At 39.7% G+C, this 21,502-nt stretch overlaps 1 protein-coding gene across 1 annotated transcript in view; it reads right to left on the bottom strand.

The window, feature by feature from the left end:
* The window catches only part of LRP6 (LDL receptor related protein 6), a 202,185-nt gene that overhangs the window by 91,007 nt on the left and 89,676 nt on the right, over positions 1–21,502 (bottom strand). The window contains exon 3 of the mRNA XM_034784364.1: positions 18,074–18,271. Coding sequence (XP_034640255.1) covers positions 18,074–18,271 — 198 coding nt within the window. The remainder of the gene's footprint in view (positions 1–18,073; positions 18,272–21,502) is intronic.

The following is a 21,502-nucleotide window of genomic DNA, read 5'->3' on the forward strand; positions in this document are numbered from 1 at the left end:
TTCATTAAGCTAAGTAATAATATAACTCTATGATCCAATTCATGTAGTTTTCTGGACAGCAATTAGGAGATGTGGTGATAGTTCATTTTCAATCACCTAATCTAAATGGCATTTTATTCTCTCTAAACATGTTCTATGGGCCATATTAGCAAGTTTGCTGATGAGTAGCTAGATAATTTGCATCAACAATGAAGTTGAGCTCCACTAAACAGACCTTGCCAGCTCTAGATTCTAATCAGTTGAAGCTTTTTTTTTTTTTTGGGGGGAGAGGGAGGAGAGTGGAACCACAGAAAGCAGGGAAAGGCAGAGAAGTAAAATAAAACAAGCAATCCTCCCTCTCTAGCTGCTATAACGCAATTTTGTTAAGTATGATCTGCATTAAGGGCTGCAAAGTTTTGGTGGGAGAAGGGGAGAAACTGGAAGGAAATAATTTTTATCTTGATTTACTAATTATGAAAGGTGCCAGAGTGACCGTACTTGAGAGTGATGTTGTATATTGAGCTATTGCATATGGGTAACAGCAGTGCAAGTTTCCCACAATAGTCCTGCCAATGTGCTTAACCACTGATGCAAACGAACCCCACTTAAGGGTAAAAGGGGAATTGGGTCTCCACCCCTCTAGTGAGACTACCATCAAGAAGAAGTGGGCTGTAGCCCACAAAAGCTTATGCTCTAATAAATTTGTTAGTCTCTAAGGTGCCAAAAGTACTCCTGTTCTTCCTGCCATCAAGGGCACCAATTATGAGGTAGCTGGTGTAACTGGATTGACAAGATCTGACAGCTGGCTGGTGGCAACTACTTTCAATCATTAAATTATCAGCCCATGCCCGATTTGAACAAGTGATGTGAAGGCAAGATACTGTATATCCTATTATCATTCTACCAAGCTATTCAGTTCCCTCAAAGGCTTACAGTTCAAGTGTTATAGTCAAATTACTACTTCTAGTCACAGATACCAACAGAAATAAGAGCGGGAGAGTTGGAGATAAGAGGGCAGTTTTATTAGCCCTGTAGACCTCATGGAAGTTTCTCAATCAACACATAATCATCAGATAAAATATTTAATGTCTCTAAGAGAATAACTGGAGGTTCAGTCAAAATTAACATGAAAAATGTAACTACACAAACTTCAAAAGCTGGAGGTAGTTTCAGGGTGGATTCATTAAAATCACCTATTTTAATCATGATTTAAATCAGCAAGCAGGAAACCCTGATCTGAATCACTGATTTTAAGCTTGCTTTGCATTTGTATTTCTTAGTTATTTTCCTAAAGAAGGTTAATTTTCATTGGTTGGTGATCATTAAAACATGATGATCCTCAACTAAATATAATCATTACAGTAAATCCAATCTTTCTTTTTGCTAACCAGAAGGTTCTACCACATCTACAGACATTTATTTAAAGCAATTATAAAGTCTAACTTACACATATTCAGATTCTTAATTTTTCCTAATTCTTAATGTTTACATTTTTATATTCTCAGAAAACAGTGTGATGCATTTATTATTTACGACGTGATTAATTTTTTTACTTATGATTTGTGACAAGCTCTATTCAGAGGGAAATTCAAACAATTAAAAATGTACAAAACCAGCATTTTAAAATTATTTTAATTGGGTAAATAAAGGAGGTTTATCAAAACATGTTTTGCACTTAAAACTAATCAATGTATTGAGAAAGGAAGTAACATCTCTAGTTAACGAACTGAACTGACTTTTCCTAGTCACCATTGTCCTTCAAAATTTTAGAACTAGATCTCATCTTCTCAAACCCAGTTTTTATTCACAGATTGGTGGAGGAAATAAACTTTTCTGTTTTTTCAACTCCCATTTGTTTTTTAATTTTGAATGGTCTAGTCACTGCACTGAAATAGCTGAATAAGCAGGAATGAAGAAAATATTCTCTCTGAACCCACAGAAGAGGCTATTGCTACTAAAAGTCATTTTAGCACTTCAACTAACTGGTTCCAAGTGCTCAGCCAGTGACTTCCACCAGCTCAGTGGTTTGACTTCCTTTAACACTTGGCAGCAAATATGTACTGCTTAATGTTTTTTTTATTTAAATTTTAAAATTACTATAACAGATTATAGTAAGCTTAGGCCTTACCATAGGTTCTCCAATTTAATTGTAAATAGGTTTATTTTAAAAAAAAAAGCCTGTATTTAATTTAAATGTTTAAAAGTCCAATTAAAAACATCATTTTTTTTAATCACCTTTTTATCCAGCCTGGGCAGCTTACTTTAAAAACATTTACAAACCATATATACTGTTTTAGTGGTGGGAGAAAAGAAAGTACACCTCTGTCAAGGTGAATTTCTCTTGTGATATGTTTCACTGTTTCCTGACTATATTATCAGCATGGTAATCAGAGACACAGTAAAATTAAAAACAGATTTTGCCAAGAAGATTGCTATTGCCTGAAGAAAATTTAGTTCAAGTTAAATGTATTTGCATTTATACTATTGTTTAAGATGCCTATATAATACTTTGTGAGGAAGCAGGAAGAGAAAGGAGTAAAAAATTACTATATGTGGCTAAAGAAATTTAAAACAAACTGAATGAATAAAAAAAGATTGATGGCCAAGCATTTACCTATTGTATATGAAGAGCAACCAAAAATCTTGCCCTGTTGTGGAATGATTGTTTTTTGTTGTTGTTGTTTTTTTAGGACACTGTATTGGGTACAAACATTTTTCTTACTGATGATAAAATAGAGTCCAAACTGTAAATGTGTAGGAAAAGGCTGGTTATACAACCCTATTCTTGATAGGTTGGTTTTTTCCTAAAATCCTGTACAATTTGCTGCCAACCCCCAAATCCAAGAACAGACTACATGCATTCAATTTAAGATGAAACACATTTACAGCCTTTTCCTTTTTTTTTTTTTAAATGTGCAAACTAAAACAGAGAATGAAGATGGGATTTTTCCAAAACTTAAAAGGGCAAACAATTAGACCAAAGGATGCCGCATTATACTAAATCTAAAACTGTGGATCATCCACACCTCCTTATTTTAATTAAGCTTTCCATGCCTCAGTAAATCCATTATTTCCTCTTTACATTAAATGAGGAAACTCATTCTACCTGAAAACTGTATTTCAATAAATCCAGAACATATGGGGTGCTTTCAGCCATTGTATTTCTCTCAGCTGTTTATATTCCATCTCCACAGCACCAAGAACTTCATTCTTTTATCCATATTATATACAGAACTTATTAGTATACACTAATGGCTTCCAGCATGGTATAATAGACACTGAAAAAAAATCAAAAATTTTCAGTCAGCTAAAGCAACATTTTGTTTCAGTTCATCGTTTCCACAATACAGAACATAAGGGGCTGTCTAGTAACACTACTGACAGAGCTAAAACTATAGGTCTCAAAAACTGAACAATGGAACTGCAGACTGAGATAATAAGGGGTAACTTGCATGATGAAGCATCCAAAACTGAGGTACTCAGTAATATTTTTAAAAAATCTTGGTCAACATTTCTATATCAGCAGACGAAGCACATGGACAGAAGGTAGTTGGGTCCACTAGTCATGGAGGGTCTTTATCCCTACAGTCTCTTCTCTTCATGTTCCATGTTGTAGGGGCCAATCTCAGTGGTAGAGAGTAAGAATTATCCTATGTACATTTAATTCCACCTTTCAAATGAAGATTTTGTACATATTACCATCTTCCAGATGTTCCAGGATGGTAAAACTATCATTGTTTTGTTTTTTGCAACTGAATTTCAAAAGCGAAAGGGGAAAAAAAAATGAAGTTATTCACACCACTGCCACATGCTAACAAAATACCATATAAACACCCCATATTAAACAAGGAATCTTACAATACAATTTATGTGAGAAATAGTTCTTCATGCACAACACTTGACCTTTCCTGTCTGTCAACTGAGTGAAGCGGGAGCAATCTTCTGTCCAGATGGGTTGATCTGATGGTGTAGAAATCCCAGTTGGATACTTGAGGGTTTCCACTGAACTGAGCTGCCTTACCAAATCCTTAATAACCTACCCAATTATCCAACAGTGGGTGAAATGGGCCAATTAAGCTGACCATTTTAGTTCATTTACACCATACAGGGACATTCCACTTTTATCTGAGTATTCATTACCCACTCAAAGGATTCCACACCAGGAATTTAAGTAATGAAATTGATGGCCTGCTAACTAGGAAATCCTAGGTAATAATTTAAACAAAAAAATCTCCACTATTTCAGCATAGCTACATTTCTTTAAAAACCTCTCAGCAGTATTCCAATTAAACGATGTACAAGCACACAAACGCGCACATGGGGAAAAAAAACCCTATCAGCTCAAAATGCTAACACCGGTCTGCAATGTTTCACTTTACTTGTTTCGTGGTGTGGATGAGGCACCTTCCTTTGTACCACAGGGCCTTCATAATCCCACGTGGCCAGAGTTTGGCTTTCCCACACCAACCCCTTTCAGGCAGGTCAGGCCTTGCTTGCAACAAGATAAGTGTCTGGACAGCTAAGAGGTAAATTTGCCATATTACTCTAAAGTGACAGTGGAATATTAGAGAAATAGAAATCCAATTTACAATCTGGAGGTAAAAGTTTTCTGATTAGCCATGTAATCAAGAACACTGTATTTAGGGGTTACTGCTGGCCCATATCTACATTTGCTGGTTATTAGCCTATTGAAAACTATTACACCTCTAAAAAAAGAAGAACAGGAGTACTTGTGGCACCTTAGAGACTAACAAATTTATTAGAGCATAAGCTTTCGTGGACTACAGCATCCGAAGAAGTGGGCTGTAGTCCACGAAAGCTTATGCTCTAATAAATTTGTTAGTCTCTAAGGTGCCACAAGTACTCCTGTTCTTCTTTTTGCGGATACAGACTAACACGGCTGTTACTCTGAAACCTGTTATTACACCTCTGATACTATATACTGGATCTGTTTTGAATGAATGCTCATGGGCCATATTTTTGTCACAGATTCCATTATTTTCAGGGTTGTTTTTTTTAAATCCCTACAAAAAGTTTTTGTACAGGTATTTTACTACATCAGTGATAGATGGGAAGACGCCAAAATATCGTTCTTTTTAGTACATGAAAAGCATAATAGAATAAAATACAACAGCAACAGACTTGTATAATACAAGTTAAACTCTGTCTTGTAGAGACTATTTCTGTCTGTATACAGACCCGAAGAAGAGTTCTTTGTAAGCTCAAAAGTTTGTCTCTTTCACCAACAGAAGTTGGACAAGACACCCATCTTATCTCCCCAGTATCTGTCTACAAAGTAATTTAATTATACCATAATTCTTAAAAAATGTCAGTTATATATCCATGACTCTCGATATTTTGGGCTATTTGCTTGTAGGTGGGTGCCCTATTAAACAGTTTAAAAGAAAATCCCAGGCCCTGCCAAGCTAAATCCTATGACAGTGGTCCGCAAATTATGGGGGAGGAATGTTCAGGGGGCGAGGGCGCGGGTGTCACGCGATAAGTCTCGGGCCAGCCCTCCACAGGGAACGGGTAGGGCTGGAGCCACGCTTCTAGCCCCACTCCACCCCCAGACCAGCTCCCCCGTTTAACCCCGCAGTCTTGCTCTGCCTCCAGGCCTGGGCCATCCCCCAGGAGAGGTGAGAAGCATAGGAGTAGTTTGACCTCTATATTGGGTGGGCAGCTCCAGTCAGGTCTCCGAGGCCACATGTGGAGGGCCAAATTCTGTGCCTGCCCGAGATTTGCAGTTTGGGGGAGGGGTGCAACACCCCCCCCTCCCTTCTATCCCCAAACTATACCTGTGGCGGGAAGAGAGTGCCATGCGTCCAGCCCCACTCCACCCTCTGCCCCGGTCTGGCCCCAGATGCGAGCCAGCCCCCATGGGGTGAGGGTGGGGAAGGAGCGCCAAACTTCCAGCCCCACTCTGCCCCCAAACCAGCTCTGCCCACATTCCCTCTCAGACTAGCTCAGCCTCTAGCCCCAGCTCCTCCTCTAGCTCCAGTTCTACCTTTAACTCAAGCTCTGCTGGTTGGCAGTGCAGTAATGGAGGGGGGGCACAGACAGATTCCATTGATGGTGGGGGGGGGTGCGACTGGAAAAGTTTGTATACCCCATTGCTCTACAGAATATGGGAAGCTAATAGTAGGGTTGCCAACTTTCTAATGCCAGAAAACCGAACACCCTTGCCCTGCCCACTGCCCTGCCCCTTCTCTCAGACCCCGCCCCCTGCTCACTCCATTCCCCCTCCCTCCACCGCTTGCTCTCCCCCACCCTGGCTCACATACTCATTTTCACTGCAAGGCCCAAACAGGCATATTTATTGTTTTGACAGATGTACTATACTAGTTTCAGGTTTAATTTGTTACAGGATGCTAGAGCTGGCAGCAAAATAGTCAAAAAGGGTAATTTTTAAAAAACTGAAATTTCACAAAGGTTTTCATGATTGTTTCCCTCCCCTCTTCCCATTTTTTGTAACCAGCTCCATGTTTTTTGTTCACTAAAAAGTTATTGTAATTTTACCTGTGGAATTAGAACCACACGTTATTACAGCTGCAATGGGTCCATTAAAGGCCCACTTCTGAAGCCCAAATACAAATCCATAGAGCATAACCACAGAAATGCACATCTGTACACACACACACACATCTGTAGAAACTGACTCCCACACCTACATGCACATACACACGTGTAGTCATGGGTACAAATCTAGCATGCACTAACACATATACTTCCACATTATTTACTATATCAATTGTTGTTCAATGCCTAGAGACCCCAACTAAGATCAGGGCCCCAGGGTGGTAGGAGCTGGACATACACATAAAAAGAGAGAGTCTGCAACCAAGAGTTTATAATGTAGCTAGACAAAGGTGGGGAGAAATGTATGATACATTGGCTCTTCTGCAATTACTAGTCAACAACATTCACTTTTTAAGAAAACATTTCTTTTAGACTGCCCTTCTCTTTTAAAAACTTGTTATGAAATGAATACACACATTTTATGTCATCAATTTTTTTGTGCACAAGCTAGCAAAAGCAAAGAGTTAGGCTGCAAATTTTATTCACACAGGTATACACACATGCGGCAATACTCGCACCTCCCTACACAAAGGGGCACAGTGAAGGAGACGGGGGTGGGGGGTTTGTGGGGTGGATGGGGATGCAGGGGGAGGCAGAAGGGTACAGGTGCATGAGGATGTGAGGGGCACAGGAGCGTATAGGGACATAATGGGAGTGCAGCAGCGTATGGAGGTGAATAGGGTGCAGGGCTATGGTGGGTGAGAGACTGGGGGTGGCAGCTCTGGGAGGTGGAGAGGATGGGTAGGAGTGTGCTGTAAGGGGTACAGGGCTGGGATGGATAGGTGTGGGGGACAAGGCGGGATGGAACAGTGAGGGGGATGAGGGTGAAGCCCCATTCCCAGCACTCAGAGACGGGGATACACATCTCAAACTTCTGGATGCTGGCGACAGGCAGCAGTTCGCCGCAGGGCACGCACCGCAGCTTGAGCCCAGCCTCAGGAGTGTGAGGTGAAGAAGGAGGCCAGCAGCAGTGGGAGAGGCACATGTCACGACCCCTCAATAGCTGCCTGCTAAGCACGCTAGTTTGTCCCCTGCCCCGGCCAATGGGAGCTGCACCTGCGGGTGGGGCATCGCACGCACCCCCCCGGCCGGCCGCCCTAAAGGTTAGGAACCGGACATGCTGGCTGCTTCCCGGGATCCGCACGGCACGGAGGCTAGCAGGGAGCCTACCAGCCCCACTGCACGGCGCCACCAACCAGACAGTCAACGGCCTGGTCAGCAGTGCTGACTGGAACCTTCAGGATCCCTTTTTGACCGGGTGTTCCGGTCGAAAACTGGACACCTGGTCACCCTAGCTCAGTAACAACGAAGTGGTAACACCAAAAACCAGCCCAGTATACCCTAATTCCTCCAGGGATCATGTGGTTTCCTCTTCGGCAAAGGTAACACAAGCTTTTTAAAAATAATGTAGAAAGTTAAATGTGTTTTACAGAGGTCTTCCCCAATACAGCTCAAGCACAGTTCTAATTACCTGACAAAGAGGGAAAGCAAAGGTTATTTTGGGGATATAAAACATTTTTTAAAAAATAAATATGCAGTATTTCCATTACTTTTGCCTGTTTTTAAAACTGCATCTGCCATGTTATACTTCCTTAAAGTCTCCATGGTAAAAAGAGTCTTAAGATACTGCATATTCAATCTTAAGTTTATTATGCATTTTAAAAGTGTATAATTTTGTAGCTGAACAAGATGTTTGATACTGGACTAGAATCAGGACACGAAAGTCTTACCCTTGGAAACCAAAGGTGAAATAGTAGTTGAAAGTGAAATGATTCTGTTGGTCTCATTTCAGCACACATCATAAAGTTGCTTCAAATTCAGTTTGAGTCAAAGGACTCTGCTAAAGAAGAATCTGGGATGAAAATAGCACTGGATGTTGTGCTCAGGAATGAGGGATGCTGAAAGAACTACAGATAGAAGCAGCTATCACAGTGGAAGTCCCATGTGTTTAACTCAATTTTGTTTTGCTATTTCCTCACTTTTAGGAGCACTAGATATTTTAATACAATAGATATTTTTAACATGTATATTCATTTATCAGTCACTAAGGTTAGAGTTTCTGCTATATTTTTACAAACTTTCATTTGAGGCACTGAAAGTTCTATTTTTCTTACATAATTACTCTTAAAAAAGCTCTTTAAGCTTGCTCTAAGGAAATATTATGGATACAATACAGCTTTGTTTTAAAAAACTTAATGGGACTTTTTAAAAAAAATTCCACAAGAAAATTTTTTAAATTAAATTAGATTTTTTTTAGTTTCAAGTAAAATTAGACTGATTACAATTCTGTATTCTTTATTTGTATGGTTTTACTTTAAAACCACTGCAGTAACCATTGTTTCTTTGTAAATATTCTTTATAAATGTATTATTCTTTGTAAATATTATTTTCTAACAATGATATCCAAATTTGTATTCTTGAGCTACTGGTACACCGCTTAGGTAGATGAAGGCATTGTCCATTCAGCCTGATGCCTGACAATGCACAAAGGCCCCAAAAATATGCTGCCTGTTGTGATTTACTGCTTAACTAGAATCACTAGCATGTAAATGTTCACAAGTCCAGACATTTGGAAATTACATCTCTGCCGCAACTTTCTGAAATAAAGTGGCATGGGCACTTCTAGCAAGAGTTGAGGAATTAGCTCCAATTCGTGCCCACCTACCCCCTCCCCTGCAATTTCAATTAGCCATGGTATTCTTCCCTTCCTCTTCTGAGTTGTCATGCAGTGTTAACACAGCTATTGACTTTTCACCCCAGAGATGGTTCCATTTCAGTGGCTGATTTTTTTTTTTTAAAGCTTTTTTAAGACATATATATACACCCACACAGCTATGTGATACATCACATAATTATATTGTATACATAAACTATATGTACACAAGGATAAAAGGTTCTATTGTAAATGTAAGACTTCATATTTTTAACTTTTAATCAAATCCACAAGAACTAATCATCTGACAGACACACATGATTTCATGCTTGAAAGCAGACCCACAATGCTCAAATACAAAATTAGAAACCTGGGAAACACTTGCAAGGCAGTGAACATCTGACAGTTGCTGAAAGTATGTTTTCTTACAATGGCCTCTAAACCCATCTCATTAGCACAAACGCGTCCTGAGGGACCATGTAAGTGCATTTCCCTTCAGCCAATAATGTGTTAACTTATTAATTAGAACTGCCGCTGCAGGGTAAAACAAGACAAAATTAATTCAAGAGCTGCCTTAGCAGGCCAACCTATCTCTGTACTCTACTCACAGGAGAGCTGTCTGCAATTCAGTTTTGTTTAATTAGTCCCTCAAAAAGCAACTGGTTCACTCTGATAAGGAGGTTAAGAGCAAAACAAAACAAAAGCATGCCTTCCATAGGCCAATTTCATTTTTAAACTATTATTTTTCCAGTGTGAGAAACTGCTGTTTTAAAAAAGACTGTACATTACTCTCTCTCGCTTGCAAACCAAGGACACTGAACATCAACTTCTGCACTACCATCCTTCATTCTAACAAACCCAACACTGAAGCAGTCAGGCCAATAAGCCCCATGGCTAGACGACAACTATATTTGATTACTTAAAATTTGCTGTTTGGGTTTTCTTACAAATTTAATCTCATATCACAAATTCAGTGGGTGAGTTTTACTATTTGAATAAATGGAAGGGAAGAAGTATTGCTAACATTGTCACAAGGCTGAATAATCATTTTTACGCAGAAGCTTGCAGAGTTTAGAGAGCGCTCCTCTATCCCCCCTTCTAGTTAGCAATCAAACTATGAATCTGTTGGTTTTTCCCTCCTCCTCGCCAACCCTCACTTCTCCCTATCCCCAAAGGAGATGCAAGAAAGTAAGATGGCATGGATGCACCATACTATTATTGTCTTTCGTTGCTGACAAGCACAGTAGCCAGTTTAATTTAAATCCATATATTTTGATTGCTATTTAGTGCAAGAAACAGAAATAGTAGTTAGACTAGACAATAAAGAATAAAAACAAAGCTGCATATTTCCTATAATTTCTGGTATATTCAGCAACACCAAGATTTTTCTCTCTTTCACATATTACTACTACATCCTTCCCACACCACTGTTGGCACACAGGGCAGAAACTCATCTACTTTATTCCTCTCTGCCATTTGCTGTTGCTTCCATCTACTCTATGGTGTTGAGATCAACTGTTATGTCCTCCCTATTACAGGTTTTTCTTAAGGTTTCTCTTCGGCTCCCTCATTTTTTTCACAGCAGTTAGTTTCCACATGGGAGTCTATGCATTGGCATCCAAAGTAAATGCCCCAAATATATCCAGCACTTCCTTCCAATTCCAGTGGATATGAGCTGCTGGTTGGTGATTTCTCAGATCTCTTCATTGGCGATTAAATCTTTCCATCTAATGCCCAGAATTTTTTGTAGACATATTTTCAACAGTGTCTAGTTTTCTGACTAACGTTTTGGTCCAGCATTTGCGGCCATATGTTAATCCTGAGATTATGTCTGGGTTGAAAATTCTAAAGTTTTTTTCTGATTCTGTATATGTTTAATTTCCATATGCTGTGAGTTTAATGAATGCTGTGGATGCCCTTCCTTTCCTGATGTCACTTCCTTCTTGAGGTCTCCGCTACCTAGTATAGTCCTGCCCAGGTGGATGAACTGTTCAACTTTCTTGATATTTTTGCCTTCTAATGTGATGTTGCTGCTTGATCTCTGGGTTTTGAGAACATGTGTAAAAACAACAAAGAGTCTGGTGGCACCTTAAAGACTAACAGATTTATTTGGGCATAAGCTTTCGTGAGTAAAAACCTCACTTCTTCGGATGCATAGAGTGAAAGCTACAGATGCAGGCATTATATACAGACACATGGAGAGCAGGGAGTTACTTCACAAGTGGCGAACCAGTGTTGACAAGGCCAATTCAATCAGGGTGGATGTAGTCCACTCCCAATAATAGATGAGGAGGTGTCAATTCCAGGAGAGGAAAAGCTGCTTCTGTAGTGAGCCAGCCACTCCCAGTCCCTATTCAAGCCCAGATTAATGGTGTTGAATTTGCAAATGAATTTTAGTTCTGCTGTTTCTCTTTGAAGTCTGTTTCTGAAGTTTTTTTGTTCAATGACAGTGACTTTTAAATCTGTGATAGAATGACCAGGGAGATTGAAGTGTTCACTTACTGGCTTGTGTATGTTACCATTCCTGATGTCCGATTTGTGTCCATTTATTCTTTTGCGGAGGGACTGTCCGGTTTGGCCAATGTACATGGCAGAGGGGCATTGCTGGCACATGATGGCACATATGACATTAGTGGATGTGCAGGTGAATGAGCCCCTGATGGTGTGGCTGATGTGGTTGGGTCCTCTGATGCTGTTGCCAGAGTAGATATGGGGACAGAGTAGGCAACGAGGTTTGCTACAGGGATAGGTTCCTGGGTTGGTGTTTCTGTGGTGTGGTGTGTAGTTGCTGGTGAGTATTTGCTTCAGGTTGGGGGGTTGTCTGTAAGCAAGGACTGGCCTGCCTCCCAAGGTCTGTGAGAGTGAGGGATCATTTTCCAGGATAGGTTGTAGGTCGTGGATAATGCGCTGGAGAGGTTTTAGCTGGGGGCTGTATGTGATGGCCAGTGGTGTTCTGTTATTGTCCTTGTTGGGCCTGTCCTGTAGTAGGTGATTTCTGGGTACCCGTCTTGCTCTGTCAATCTGTTTCCTCACTTCCCCAGGTGGGTATTGTAGTTTTACGAATGCTTGATAAAGATCTTGTAGGTGTTTGTCTCTGTCTGAGGGGTTGGAGCAAATTCGGTTGTATCTTAGGGCTTGGCTGTAGACAATGGATCGTATGATGTGTCTTGGATGGAAGCTGGAGGCATGTAGGTACGTATAGCGGTCAGTAGGTTTCCGGTATAGGGTGGTGTTTATGTGACCATCACTTATTTGTACTGTAGTGTCCAGGAAGTGGATCTCTTGTGTGGACAGGTCCAGGCTGAGGTTGATGGTGGGGTGGAAATTGTTGAAGTCCAGGTGGAATTCTTCAAGGGCCTCCTTTCTGTGGGTCCATATGATGAAGATGTCATCAATGTAGCGCAAGTAGAGGAGGGGCACTAGGGGACGAGAGCTGAGGAAGCGTTGTTCTAAGTCAGCCATAAAAATGTTGGCATACTGTGGGGCCATACATACTGTGGGGCCATACATACCCATAGCAGTGCCACTGACTTGAAGGTATAAGTTGTCCCCAAATCTGAAGTGGTTGTGGGTGAGGACAAAGTCACAGAGCTCAGCCACCAGGCTTGCTGTGGCCTCATCAGGGATACTGTTCCTGACAGCTTGTAGTCCATCCTCATGTGGAATATTGGTATAAAGTGCTTCTACATCCATGGTGGCCAGGATGGTGTTTTCAGGAAGAACGTCAATGCACTGTAGTTTCCTCAGGAAGTCGGTGGTGTCTCGAAGATAGCTGGGAGTGCTGGTAGCATAGGGTCTGAGGAGAGTGTCCAAATAGCCAGATAATCCTGCTGTCAGAGTACCAATGCCTGAGATGATGGGGCGTCCAGGGTTTCCGGGTTTATGGATCTTGGGTAGCAGATAGAATACCCCTAGTCGGGGTTCTGGGGGTGTGTCCATGTAGATTTGTTCCCGTACTGTAGCTGGGAGTTTCTTGAGCAGATGGTGTAGTTTCTTTTGGTATTCCTCAGTAGGATCAGAGGATAGTGGCCTGTAGAATGTGGTCTTTAAGGTGCCACCAGACTCTTTGTTGTTTTTGTAGATACAGACTAACACGGCTACCCCCCTGATACTTGAGAACATGTGTGTTAGCATTACTAATTTTGAGCCCTGTCTGCATGCTCTTTTTTCAGATCATCTTTGTAGCTTGTTTGAGGGTGTCACTCAACAGCACAATATCATCTGCCAAGTCTAGATCTTCAAGACATTTGCCATCTACCCATGATTTACCAGTGTTTATGTTGCTAATATATTTCTTTTATTATCCAATTTATGGCAATGCTAACCAGAAGATCAACCAGAACTGTGTTTCATGATGGTGTCCACTTTGAACCACTGTGCTGCCTGGTTGTTCACTCTTATAGAGCGCTTCGCCTCTATACATAATTGTAATGATATTGGCAACTTTAGATGGGTTTCCATAGAACTGAAGAATATTCCACAATATATGTCTATGCAAGCTGTCAAATTCCTTTTGAAAAAAATCAAAGAAATGGATTTTCTATATATGTAATGTACGCACACAGTATATTAATTTGGGCTGTGTCTGAACCTCTAATACTTTGAGCTTTATCTATCAGAGACACTGGCTTTTCACATCCAATTTAGATTATATTGCTTTCTAAATTCATGCCAAACCAAACCTCCATTTCCTTTGGCTTGTTTGAAACACTTTTCTGGATTAATAGTATTTGGTATTATTACTAAACTCTCTCTCCTATGAAGTCTCATATTTGATCCGCCTTTCTTGGTAGATTCTTTGCTACAACACATTTATTTGCTATTAACTTTGTCTTCTTCCTTATATTATGCAAGACTAAAAAGGCTAGAGGCAGATCTTCTTTGTACTCTCATCTGCCTCCTTTGCAAAACTGACCAATCTAAACAGATTTAGGACATTATATTTGCCAAACTATACAATTTTTATAAAGCCAGTTGCTTCTGTTTATTGCTTCAATGACTCTATAGCTTCCACATGAGCAAACGTTTACATGTAATATGTAATATCAGCGTACTGAAAAGTAGTAGAGCAACTAGTAGCATTTTCTAGAGTTCACAGGTTCTAATTCAAGGAGGAAAAAATTAGACTATTAAAAAATTATATATGAAATGTATTATATGCGATGGCTAGTTAAGGATCTGAACACTAAGGTCATTTCTACTAAAGTGTCTGCCCCCTGGTTACACAGCAATTAGTTACATGCTATACATGTTCCATTTTTTTAAAGAGCCATCTCCTTCATCTCTACACCCCTTCATATTATACTATGAGTCCTCACTAACAACAGTAATTTAGAAATAAGCTAACATTTATTTTAAAGTAAATAATACACCATCACAGAGTGATGCTGTCCTTGCCCTCCCATTCTTCTGCTATCTACTTTTGCAATGTCTTGGTATGTTTTGTATGTGCATGGATTTTAAAAGGTGGCCAACAAAAGAGGAAAAATTTGGATTTGTACCCTTTTTTAGGTCTGTGTGCATTTAAACAAGGCCTCAAAAGTTTGTTTATTTTCAAAGGTTGTGTTTCCATTTTATTTCCTGCTCTTTTTTTTTTTTTTTTTGTTAGAAATTCAGATCTTGACTGAGGAAACTAAGAAAATGGTGACATCAAAAGAGCCAAGCCACTGAAAACTGAATAAACTAATGGTATGTTAACACTAGGAAAAAGGTGTGTTTTTAAAAACATGACTTATAACATTAAAAAAAAAAAAAACACTAATGTAGACAGGCCAAACTGTGGTTTTAACACATTAGTTGGTCAAGATTAACCCTGGAAAGGAAAGTAAGGAAGGAAAACCTTGACCGGTTAACACATTAGAACTACAACGTACTGTATCTATATTATGATTTTTAAATGGGTTAGCTAGTGTAGACAAAGGCCTAGGAGGTAAAGACAGAGAAGAAGAAAAAATTAGAAAGGAGCTGCTTTGCTCCTTGAATAAATCTTCCTCTTTTTTTCATGATGAACGGGAATTGTAAAAAATGCAGCACACAAGACACAGATGCTGACTATATTCTGAATGTTTACGGCTCCCTTATGTGCCCAGGGAAAACCAGGTGCTACACAAAGTGGTGTGTGCTTGTGACTGCTTAAGGCAGGTTATAAGCACCTGGTTCAGAAAGAGGTTTTTTGTATTTTGTTTTTTATTTTTCTTCAATACTAATTTTCTCCTAATTCCAACTATCATTTTAAGGTTAGCCAAAGGCAAATAAGGGGATGAGTTCACTTACAATCTAAAGCTCACATGTGTCGCTGCACAGTAAACCATTAAGAAGAGAGATGCTGAAAACAAGCCTGCAGCAAAGAAATATTGAAAATGCAGAAGTGCCTGAAGGAACAGTGAGGTATCTGTGGCACTGAAAGGACTGGGAATGATAGATAAGACAAAGGGAAACTTGTGTTTGCATGTTAGGAAAGCACATACACACATCTAATTGAACAGAGGTTAGTATTGATTTTGATCACTGGGTGCTTTAACAATGAACACTTACCATCACCAGATGTCTATATTATGTATAATTTCCAATGTGCCCTACCTGGATTATCTATTCAAACCCAATGACTCCCACCACCGCCATCCCCTTATTTTAGTATAGTTAACAAGCTTCTCCTCTTCCTTCCATGCAAATATGAAAGCATAAAACAGGTGATTCAAAAAATAAAGCAAGCTACATATTTACTCTGTTGGACAAAAACTACAATCTGGGTTTCAAGTGTGATCAAATCAGCTGTCATTTGTGAGTCATTTGACAATTATACAAACCTTGGTCATTTAAAATTTGGATGAGAAATCCACCTTTGGCATGCAATTTGTCATGGGCAAGCTGTCATTCTGTGCCCTTCATGTGGTTGGTTTAAGTCAAGAGGAAGATTTTAAACACCTATTACTTAACTGGATTTAATAGCTCTCCTTTTTCATTAGAAAAGAGCTTTAACATCAATTTTTCTTAGCCCCAATTAGACTCCAACTGGAATATCCTCTGTTCCCTTCTTTGTTAATCAGATTTATATTAAAAAAACAAATGATATATCACAGACCCAAATAATTTTATACATCAGTTATTTTGCATTTTAAGGCATTTTACCTGATAATGTCATTTCTGCCCCTCTGCCCACACTTTGGAACCATTGGGCAGTCCTGCATTCTGAGAGGCAGCAGCAGCTTCCAATTATTTTTTTGGCTCTACTTAAGTTTTCTTTTTTCCAGGCAACAATTCCAGAGCCATTTCAAAATCCACTTAAACTACAAACCTCATACCCATCCTGGAATTATCTATACTAGTTAAATTAATTTTAATAATTGAAAAAAATATTCCACGCAACTGCTGTTATCCCTCAGACAAATGCTAATACAAAAATTCTGGATGAAACATTGAAACAATAAAGTTTTTTGTCTGTTAAGAGGCAGACTTCAGGATGTATGTGGCGTAAGCCGCCAAGCCAGCCATGTTGTGGTTTTATCCTCCGCTTTATAGCAGGAAACCATGGATTACAAATAAATACTATATTAAGACAGTGGATGTGTTTTATAAACGCTGCCTACGTACCTAGCCACAAATTAAAATGAAAGGCCTAGATAGCAGATACTGAGGCTCTTCAGAGGGCCAAATTATTTGACATGAATTTATGTTCACACAGGAACAATTGCTAAGTCACTGGGATGTCTGAGGCGAGAGTAACGAAGACCACCTTATTGATAAATAAACCAATTAAAAGCTATCACAGAAGGTTGCAAAAGAAAACTCCAAGACTTAATGTTGGACAGTATGAAATATTTCCGTATAACATCTCAAGAATAAGCTACATGGGATACATTTTCATGGAGGATATTAGTGCACAGACCATCTCATTTGGTATAGAAAAGCAACATCCTGCAAGCAAGATAAGAGTGCATTCAGGTAGTACTAAGTAGGCCTTTACTTGAAAGGTAGCCCTGAATGTAACAGACATATCTAAATCCGTAACCCCTTAACAACGTTGTTGGAGTAACACAATCTATTTAGCACCCACACATACATCTCTGAAAATGCTCTACCCTCCTCTTGTCATAAGTAACACCTTATCTGACTGAAAGAGAAGAGAAGAAAAGACAAATATTTTTCCCTATGTTGTTTATTTTCTGCATTTGACAGGCCTCTACTTAGAGAGACAACCAGAAGGGCTATAAATGTTTGTTTTTAGAAAAATGCAAGTTGAGATTCTGCCACATTTACCTGATGCAAGGACCTGGGGCTATCAGAAAAAGACCAAATAGTGTGAGGCTTGCAATAAAATTGCAAGAGCTGACAGTACTGTCACTAAAAAGCAACAGAGGGTCCTGTGGCACCTTTGAGACTAACAGAAGTACTGGGAGCAGAAGCTTTCGTGGGTAAGAACCTCACTTCTGTTGAAGAAGTGCCACAGGACCCTCTGTTGCTTTTTACAGATTCAGACTAACACGGCTACCCTTCTGATACTTGTCATTAAAAAGTAATTCTTACAGCAAGCCGGGACAGAAAATCCATTTTAAAAAACCAGGGAACTGTTACTGTAAAGCCACATAAATTAACAGGGGGCCCTTTAAGGATCACTTCTTAGAAAAGATACAAAAGCCTTTCTTCTGAATACAACGGATTAAGGACCATCACCCAGTTTCAGTATCCATTCAAACTCCACCTGTGTATGTTTTTATTTTACTATTAGTTTGTTTGGAGCTTCATGAGTGCTAACATGGCAGTCTGACTGGTTAGAATCAGCCGCTATAGAGCTTATGTATTTATTAAACAGAGTCTATTAAAAAACCATTGGATTTGTATATAAGTCATATTAAAATTTCTTACCGATGAGTTCCATCCAGGTTTGATTTGTGAATGAAGTTCAGTTTAGCATCTGCCCAATAAAGCTTCCATTCCTCATAATCCAAAGTCAATCCATTTGGCCAGTAAATGTCTGTGTTTATTATAACGGAGCGGCTTGAACCATCCATCCCAGCACGTTCTATCTTTGGCACTTCTCCCCAATCTGTCCAATACATGAACCTATAATTTTTTTTAAAAAAAGAGAAGGATATAGATTATGTTCAAATCTACACTCTAATCACTGGAGTTATATTCCAGTGAAGATGAAGGCTTCGTTGCTATTTTTCTAGAAGAGACGGAGTTCTCTTTTGTTGAAGCTATATTCTACAGGGCAATGTACCAACCTTCTATGAAGCAGAACAAGTGTATCTAGGTTTTGCTTCTGTTTTTAACTAAAATCTCTCAAACATCAGTCAATAGTGTAATTTGATACTACTCTTTTCAGGGTCTCTACACACATTGCCTATAACCTTTCAGCATCAAAATTAATCAGGGAAATTAGACAATGTGCGCTGTCATAGAAAATAACTCCTTTAATATGGATCACAGGAGAAGAGTTTGTGTTAGTGCAGGGATTGTGGGGGACAGTAATTGTATGCAGTGGCAGAAAAATAGATATAATGGAGGGTTGTTTTCTTTGGGGTTTGTGTTTGTTTTTGTGCTGGGAGAGTACTTCTGGCAGGGAGACTGCTTTTGTGAAAGAATGGATTTAGAGAGAGACAACCAGTTGACATGTTTTTAAACACAACTTGCCCTGTCTACACATTAAAGGGATAGTCTAGGCTGGGAAACTGTTTTAAAACACATTAACACACGTTAATTAATAAATTTTTAAACACTACTTAGGAAATCATGTAAATCAGTGGCTCTCAAACTTCTGTACTGGTGAACCCTTTCACATAGCAAGCCTCTGAGTGTGACCCCCCACCCCTTTATAAATTTAAAACACATTTTTATATATTTAACACCATTATAAATGCTGGAGGCAAAGCAGGGTTTGGGGTGGAAGCGGACAGCTCGTGACCCCTCCCCCCCCGGTAAAATAACCTCGTGACCCCCTGAGGGGTCCCAACCCCCAGTCTGAGAGCCCCTGGTGTAAACAAAGACATGTAAAAGCATGTTACCTGGTCATAGTTAACCCTAAGAGGAAACATATGGAAATTAGATAGGGGAGAGGGAAAGAGTATAATCAGAAAATTCTGCTTTTACTGATGGTAGGAAGAACTAACTTTACTCTTCTGGATTGGTAAAAGGATTTAGGAATGAACACTATTTTGCACCTGAAGGAACAACATATAGGGCAAGAACTTAAACAGGTGGATAAGAAAGCCAGACAAAACATTGTGTCAACAAGGAAAAACTGCAGCTCTTGGACACTTGTAGCACCCAGAGGCTGTATGGTGCCCACATGTGAGAACAGGACCTGGCCACCCATGCTTTAAACAAAAACAGACATGCAACACATTTAAGAAACATTTGCAGATGAAGTTATTCTTGGCAAAGTTTGTTTTATTTATTTATTTCTAGAGAGTCAGGAAATTCCAAGCCATATTTTCCCCTTAATCTATGTTTACACACTCAAATGAGTGTTTAATACAATGCTATATCTGCAGACAGACATGCACCACAAGCAACACAAATATTGCCCAATTCAGTCCTAAGTAACTCACTCTTTAAAAAGGGATTTTTCTATCTTAAACTCACACACTGCATGGGTGTTTAGAGAGAATGCATGAAATTTCTCTAGACATGAATGAACACCATGAGGGAATGAGTTATCTGTGAAGAAGAAAATAAATCTAATCTTTAGAAAAAAATTGCTAAATTGCACCTTTGGCAGGTTTTCTGGCCAAACTGCATGGTAAGGTGCAGTTAGAAACTTGAAAAAGAAACTCAAGCACTACTTCTACAAAGAGAAAAAGTTGATTTAATAGTTTTTTAAAGAAACAACGCCCTCCCCCTCCCGCAGCTGAGTCAAATATTTTCCAAAGGTTAATAGGTTCCAAGGTATTGACCACCCTGCCTGACCAATCCTTCAGGCTGAAACAGATAGCTCATTAGTTGCTATAACAGGCTCATTTCTTTCTCCCTCTCTCTCACTTTTTAAACAAAATGCAATTACTCAAGCAAAACCAGGTAAGAAAAGCTCAGTGACAAAAGGAAAGTCCTCCAAGACTTCACGAACAGGCCCATTTAATTTGTCAGAATATACACACACCCATGCACGCACAAATTCAGAATAAGATTCTAGAACATTTCAAACCAATTCCCTTGACCTCTGTTCAGTTTTCCAATAGCTTTTTCACCGTCATTTGTTTATTTTCTTCTCTATGGTCGGAAGCCTGCAGGTTTTAGTCCCAGTTAAACTCTGTGGAGCCTGCAGATCCAGCACACCAGATGATGGTACAAAAAGAACATATGTAAGTGCTGTGCTTCATTTGGGAAAATTAAGAGACTTATCTTCACTAAAGAGTTAGCTGAGGATCTTTCTCCCCTTCTGTTTACACACACAAATCTCTCACCCAAGTGTGGTGGGGTTTTCAACCTAGGCCAGCTGGTCACAGCCCAGGTTCCGTATTCACATGAGCTGGTAACTCACTCTGCACAGTCAAGTGCTGACAGTCCTCCAGTTTCTTCCCACAATCCCCCTGTGTGCTGGGAAGGACAGACTATTTCTACCACAATTCACTGGGAAAGAATCAGAGTGGTCCAGCTTAGTGCACCACAAAAATCTCTGAGATGAGCCCCCACAAGTCCTGGCACCTCATATGAGTGAGTGCAGTGCCAGCATGAATGCAGTTGAGTGGACATACTTGTGCACAGCTTTGCAATGAGGCTGCTCACCTCTATGCTAGGCCAACACAATGGCTCAGACTCCAGTGTTCATCACCAAAATTAACTCTACCATGAAGAAATATCCGCAATAACTTTGCTCACATAAAATCAAAGAAAAGAAAGCGTGATGATTCACAAGACTACAGTGAGCTTTCATGGGTAAAAACCTCACTTCTTCGGATGCACCCTTATGCCCAAATAAATCTGTTAGTCTTTTAGGTGCCAACAGACACCTTGTTGTTGTTGTTATAATATAGGATAGGTGCTTTTTATTTCACTACTGAAAGAAAATCCAAAAGGGGTATTTTCTGTTAAATTATACCATCTGCTTGTTATCATATGCTACTTACCTTCCATTGCACAATAACTCAACTGCTCATAATAAAGACTAAGATTTTGTCACTGTTCTTTTTAGCAAAAGTCACAGACAGGTCACAGGCAAAAAACAAAAATTCACAGAAGCCCGCGACCTGTCCCTGACTTTTACTAAAAAATAACAGACACAACGGTGCTGAGACCGAGCCCTGCTGCAGGAGGGGAGTCCAGTGCCCCCGTCATCACTGCAGCTGACAACTC

The sequence above is a fragment of the Trachemys scripta genome, chromosome 1 (genome assembly GCF_013100865.1).
Source record: "Trachemys scripta elegans isolate TJP31775 chromosome 1, CAS_Tse_1.0, whole genome shotgun sequence".
Lineage (NCBI taxonomy): Eukaryota > Metazoa > Chordata > Testudines > Emydidae > Trachemys > Trachemys scripta.